General features: G+C 40.9%; 1 protein-coding gene across 1 annotated transcript in view; it reads left to right on the top strand.

Moving 5' to 3' along the window:
* Window positions 1-3,910, top strand: part of LOC110309690 — a 19,041-nt gene extending 15,131 nt beyond the window's left edge. The window contains exons 2-4 of the mRNA XM_021182430.1: window positions 1,565-1,741; window positions 2,851-2,982; window positions 3,661-3,910. Coding sequence (XP_021038089.1) covers window positions 1,565-1,741; window positions 2,851-2,982; window positions 3,661-3,910 — 559 coding nt within the window. The remainder of the gene's footprint in view (window positions 1-1,564; window positions 1,742-2,850; window positions 2,983-3,660) is intronic.
* Window positions 3,911-7,014: the final 3,104 nt, after the last annotated feature.

The raw sequence follows: 7,014 nt of genomic DNA, 5'->3' as shown, positions 1-7,014 counted from the left end.
TCTCCTTTTTTTCCCACAGGTGGAGGAACATTTTTGTTGCTTTTCCCTAAACACAATATAACAATGATAGATAACATTTGTATCAAGTTAGGATTATGGGTAATCAGGAGGTGATTCAGTATATCAGTATATAGCAATGGTTCTCAACCTTCCTAATGCTGCAAATATTTTATGTACTTCTTCATGTTTTGGTGATACTCCCACCCCCATACCATAAAATTATTCAATGCTTCTTCATAACTGCAACTTTTGGTATTTGGTGTCTCTTGAAATGCTATGCATGCAGCCAAACATGAGACTGAGCAAGGGAACCCAGATTGTAAAATCAGGACAAGGACTGAAGGAACAGAAGAGGCTTGCAAACCCATAAGGAGAACAGCAAAATCAACCAAACAGAGCCTCGCAAATCTCACATGCACTAAACCCCCAAGCACATAGTACATGAGAGGATATCCAGAGTACCAGCTGGATATGTAGCAGAGGAATGTCTTATCTGGCATCAGTGGGAGGGCATGCCCTTGGTCCTGTACAGGCATGATGATTCAGGGTTGGGCAATGCTAGGGCACTGAGGCAGGAGTGTGGGGAGGAAGGCTTATAGGAACACCATCATACATAGAGGCAATGCTAGAAGTAGAGGGGATGGGGTTTTTGGAGGGGGAACTGAGAAGGAGGATAACATTTGGAATGGAAATACATAAGAAAATCAATACAGAAATAGTAAAAATAAAGTTATAAAAATCACAAATGGAAAAACCCTGGAGAAGGACAACCTACAAAAGAGATCAAGATCTACAGATGCAAGCCTCACCAACAGAACATAGAAAAGAGAATCGCAGGCAAAGGAAATACCATAGATGATATTAAAAAGTCACTCAAAGAAAATACAAAGAATAAAAAACTCCTAACTCAAAACATCTATCAAATGCAGGACACAATAAAAAGAACAAAACTAAGAATAGTAGAAAAAGAAGTGGGTGAGGGTTAACAGTTCAAAGACCCAGAAAACATCTTCATCAATATAATTTTTAAAAGTCCTTAGCCTAAAGACAGAGATGGCCTTTAATTTACAAAAAACCTACAACACACCAAATCAATTGGACCAATACAGAAAATCATCCTGTCACATATTAAACAAAATTATAAATGTACAGAATAAAGAAAGAAAATATTACAAGCTCCAAAGGAAAAAAAATCTAAGTAACATACAAAGGAAGACCTATGAGAATTACATCAGACTTGTCACCAGAAATGATAATATCTAGAAGATCTTGGACAAATGTCTTGCAGACTCTAAGAGAACACAAATGCCAGTCCTGGCTACTATACCCAGAAAAGTCTTTATGACCATAGTTGGAGAAACTAAGATACTCTGCTACAAAAACAAATTCAAACAATATCTTTCCACTAATCTAGCACTACTGAGGGTACTAGAAGCAAAATTCCAACAGAATGAGTGTCACTATACCCAAGAAAACACAACAAATGAATAATCTCACAAGAACCCCAAAGAAAAGGAAAAGCATGTTGTCTCCATTCCCTGTCCTATTATCTCTATGAGTTTAGTTATGTTTATCAACCTACATGGTCTGTTGGAAAGGCATCACCCCAACCCTCCACCACCAATAAGCAGAGAATGAAGAAGATGGAGAAGCTCAAAAGGTTTCTCCAGAAGATCAAAAATGAGAGAGACGAACTCCAGGGAATCCTAGCCAATTACACTAACAAGGATTTGAACAACAGGTAGTCATTATGCCCAGTTCTTTGCTGACTGTCTTGGATCTTCTCTGTTAACCTCAGATTCCCTCATATCACAGGAGGCTACAACACCAGGCTGTCCACACATCCAAATTCATTTTGCTGAATGGAATTTACACGGAACTTCAAGTTCAGATAGAAGTGAAATGGGACTCAGGCAATTTGATTTCTCCAAAAGTAAATCAGAGCCTGTGGTATGAATTATAGTCTGGGGATAAGGGTTGTAAAGTGTGAGCCCTAATCCTGCATTGTAAGAATCCTATACAGGTACAAGTTTTGGGGCGATGCTAGGTACACTGTGTTTATGGCCAAACATGTTTGCAGTTGACCTGGAAGTAATTTGGGTCCAACTGGTCCTGTCAACAGCTGGAGGGGCCTGGTCCCACATACTNTCTCTCAGTATAACTGGATTGGCCATAGTTCATCGCTGCTTTTATCAAATTTTATTCATTATATTCTCAGATAATGTGTGTTCATTTGGCATTCTGATTGTGTTCAATTATGAGCGGGGGTAAGTGTGTGTATGTGTGTGTGTGTATATGTTCCACTTAAGATCTGGTGTGTCTGTATAGTAAGCAGGGGCCTGAGATTTTGCTTGACACAGTTTCCAGGCAAAAATAGTGAAGACACAGGGAGCCTCACTTTGAGCAGCACCGCACATGACCTCTGCACTCACCTTAGGTGCACACTGGAAATGTAGTATCCTGTAGATACTGATTATGTCCTTTGCGGATTATGTAGCAATAGAAGCAAGGATTGACAATTCCTTGTCTACAAACAATTGTGTCATCATAGGTTTAAGGTGGACACAGGATTATGGCACAGGTTCCTGGAAAGTTCTTGGAGAGCTAGTCTATTTTTTTCATGCCCCTTCGGGGAGATAAACTAGGTCAAATTCCTGCCTTTACTTCCCTGCCTCTACTGATCCCAGGCAAAGAGTAATAAGTTTAATAAGTTCCAAGTGGAACTGGTAACATGGAGCAATGTCATGGCATATATGTGTTGGGGTAGTCCACGATTCAGCTTGAATTGACAAGGTAATTGTATCCTTAGTTCATGGGATTATTTGCTCCTTGGGACATACCCTCCCCCAGAATCAAAATTAGGACATTCATGCTCAAGAAGCAACATGACCAGGTGATGACTGACCTGAAGAGAATGCATCAGGACATCAGTGATGCCTTGTACAAGTGCAAGAAGTTGACTAAAGAAAATCAATTCTACTGGTGAGTGACTAACGGTCATGATCCAAGCACTAGGCACAGGATATGTCTGCACATCCTTGTCTTTAAACCAAAGTAGATGCTCAGTTTATATACTGTTTGCCTCTAAACCAGAAGCCTGCCTCCTTCAAATCAAGGCTCTAGGATTTTTACCACTTAAAGTCATTTTGGCCAAGTGTGAATAGTCTGTGAGCAACTCAAGTCATTGTCCTTTCCAACAAAGTATATTTGAAACAGAAAAGATTAACACCATGATGAAGATATCAATCAACTTTGAGCCTCTTGGGCTGTGATAAGTAGATACGTAGATAAGGTTTCCATGGGACAACTAGAAAGACTGTATGTTGGTTGGGTCTCTTCTCTTCTCCTAGAGAAGGTCTGCCTTCTACCTACAGGTAATTTTTAAAAAACATGGACATACAAGCACACATGTGTTCCAGGTCCTCTTCTGAGAGATACGTTAAGTCCCTGTTAGTGTCAGGGTTTATAGATGTACCTCGGCTTCTGAAATATGGCTGTCCTCTGGATTTGACCTCTCTCAGTGTGATGCTCCGTGGACAATCTGGACAGTTGTCTGGGGCTGTCTGGGCACCAGGGCCCATTGTGGCAGGGATGGTCCTTGGAGGAGTGGGAGGATGATGGATGCTGACTTGTGTAACCATTTGTTTGTTTGTGACTCAGCATCAGGCACTGCTACCTCCAGAGTGAATCTAACCATCTCCAGCACAAAGTCAGGATGTTGTGGAAGGAGAACAGACAGTTGCTAGAGGAGCAGATTGCATTAGAAGAATGCTCCAAAGAATCAAAGAGGCTGTGTAAAGAAGACAGCCTGAAGACCAATGACCTATGTACCAAGCAGGAGCAGGTAGGATGCATAAATCATGAGGAGCAGGTTGCAGTCATGTCTAACCTTAAACACATTCAAGCCTAAGCAACCATCCTGCACCTTATCCAGGCTCTCTCCTATGTCTCAACCAGTTGTTCATTTCTGTGATCATTTCAAAGACTTTTTGTGCAGTTATCCTCTTTCAAGAAACTACATGTTTGGGAAGTAAACAATCCTGCTGAACTAAAAGCTNCATTTCCTTATGATAGATAGGTTGAACACACATTACACAAGTAGATGCCAGTATGCTAAATGTGTTCTATGTGCTTGCCTCCATTGTAGTAGCACAGAATGTTGATTGATGAAGTCATTTGCTTCTTAGGGGTCATGTGAGATCACAGGCAGGACAAAATTTGCAAGTATTAGATTCCAGAAGAATTGCCAAATGAGTGGAAATCATTGCCTTGGGTGGGTGGGTGGGTGGGGGGTTATATGCTTTCTTTCCCCTTTCCCTGCATTGCAAGATGGTCTCTTCACCCTGCCTAGATCTTGACTCACACTGAAAGAGCCTGAGCAGGTACTTGTCAGGACTGTTTTCTGTCAGTGTTGCTCGAGTTCTTTCCTAGAGCTTATATTCTGGAGCTGACTGGATCAACAGGGATGTGAGACAGGCTTCTCTCAGGCTGAGTGTTGGTGTGAGAGATGTGAGGCTTCAAGAATGAAATTTCACTAACAATCTCAACCTAGTCTAAGAAGTGTGCCTCTAAGAAATTTTACTGCCCAAGGAATGGATAGCAGAGTCCAGTGTCTCACATTAAACAAAAGCCTTTCATAGTCGCCATTCAACTGTTTCTCTACCATCTCTTGTTATCTCCTCATAGTTTTCTACGCACTTATGATTTTTGGACAGAGAGAGGGAGAGAGGGAGAGAGAGAGAGAGAGAGAGAGAGAGTTTGTGTGTGGCATAAGCATTTCTGTACCAATGTGTATATTGGTGGGTGTGTTGAAAGGACAGTTATTTATGTAAGGTTTGTCTTTTTTGTTTTTATTTATTTATTTATTTATTTATTTATTTATTTATTTATGTATTTGGACAGCATCTTTTTGTTTGTTTGTTTTTTGTTCAGTCTTTCTGTAACATGTTCCCTAGAAACCAGGTCTGTCCCTGAACCTGAGACTTCCTGTTTTGCTTTTGCTGTCTGACCAGCATCTTTGAATCTTCTGTCACCTCCCAGGCAGAGATCGTTATATGGTTTGGTCTCAATAAATTGTTATGAGGTTCAATTTCTCATAGCTAGGAAGATCATGGTGTTATTTTCTACAATTTTATACAAGCTTCTTAGTGTTTTTTTTTTTTTGCTTGTTTTTGTAAGTGCCAATTCATTAACAAGGAGGAAGACAATGCTGTCTGCTTCAGGTGTCAGACACACAACCTGGCTCACTGTGCCTTCTCATGAGCTTTATCTAATCATGATGGAAACTTCAGGAAGAAGTAGTAGGAAGGGGGTAGACCAGCTGTGGTCTTACCCAAGAAACCTGGGCTACATGTTACCCACAGTTGAGTGTTTCAACAATTAATGCCTTACTAAACCAAGAGAAACCATGTTGCCAACACTTAAAAGTGAATGAAAACATAGGTAGTCCATCCTACATTTTCCAAATCTTACCATGTGACCTCAGATTCCCCTTCCCAGTCTTTCCCTCATTCACTACAACTTCCAGACCCTGGGTTTGGAGGCCCACCCATGTGAGAAAAAACCGCAAAGCAGGAATGGTATCCTGGGAATACGAGTATGATATGGGGCACAAAAGGGGTGCTCAAAGACAGTTAGCTGAAGAAATGAGATAAGACGGGGCTCCAAGGATCTCGATGTTCCTATTGAAAGAACACTTAGGAACCTAAAACAACAGCCTATCATTCTAAGATGGGAGTGTGGGGCTCTTGGAGTTCAAGGGGCAGAAGTCCAGGCACCCCGGAGTCACAAAAGATGGTTCCCTGACATGGTGGGAAAGCATTGGTGTTGGTTGAGGGACCANAGAAGCCAACTTACCTGGATTATCATGGCTCTCCATCCACTGGTCCACTGGGCTGTTATATTGCAGCATAGACTTACAGCCCATGGCTGTCCTTAGCAACACAGTAGAAAATAAGTTACTTCTGGAAACAATCTTTACAAGAGAAATTTAAGTAGGTCTCCTTTTTTGGAGTGTGGGTTTGAAGAATAAGGACGCCCAAGACTAAGCAGAAAACATGTTACAGATTTTGGTTCAAAGTCTTTGCAATTTTGTAGAAAGATTTTGTAATTTTCCCAGATGACCTATCACGACAAGAAAAATTTACACTCTCAGAATCTTCCTGTTTTCCCAGCAGCTCGTGATGTGCCTCAGCACATGACTGAATTCCTCTACATGCTCACTCTTGCTGAGCCAGAGCACAGATGAAATTAAGGGCTATTCATTGCAAGGAAACAAAAATGAAGGAAGAAAATGCAGCAGATGATAGCCATGAGTACTGGGGATGAGGTGAAATATTTGCTTTGCACATGCAGATATCCCCCTATAGAAGTTATCTTCAAAGGAGACCTTGTCCTGGTCTGTTCCATGTTCGAGTTTCTGCTGGAGTATTTCACACCTGGGGTAGGAAGGAACAATGGCCTGATTAGGATTTGTCAATTCAGCTCTCCATCCCACACTAGATCAATTCAGCTGGATAATCTATTATGACCTATCATTGGCTGAGGTCATTCCCTGCATCCCCAAGTGTCATAGAGCACCTGGGCTTGGAATTATTTCTCAGCTTTTAAAAACTGATAGAAACTGAGCTGTGAACAACACATTGTACTGGAGTTTAAAAGAAAAACACTATATTTCTCCAATAGTCCATGTATAATATATTGAATAATAACATTGTAGCAAAGTCTGAATCTGACTTAAAGAGAGATGTGAACAACCTAGAAAACCATGGGGATGCCTTATGGGGAACCTGCCTAGAATTGAAGTGAAGGTTATGATTATTTCTCTAGTGCAGGACCCTGACAAGGTACCACTCATCAACCCTGATATCTGGAAATAATCAGAGAAAACATATCACATGAAATCCACAGGCACTGCATGTGTCCTAAAATCAGAAAGAATGTGCTAACTGAAAATATTCCCAAGGCTAGGAACTGAATTTTAAAAGTGATGGTCATGAAGGAACATAATAACAC

The sequence above is a fragment of the Mus caroli genome, chromosome 14 (assembly GCF_900094665.2).
Source record: "Mus caroli chromosome 14, CAROLI_EIJ_v1.1, whole genome shotgun sequence".
Taxonomy (NCBI): Eukaryota; Metazoa; Chordata; class Mammalia; order Rodentia; family Muridae; genus Mus; species Mus caroli.
This window is presented reverse-complemented; position numbering and strand designations above follow the sequence as displayed.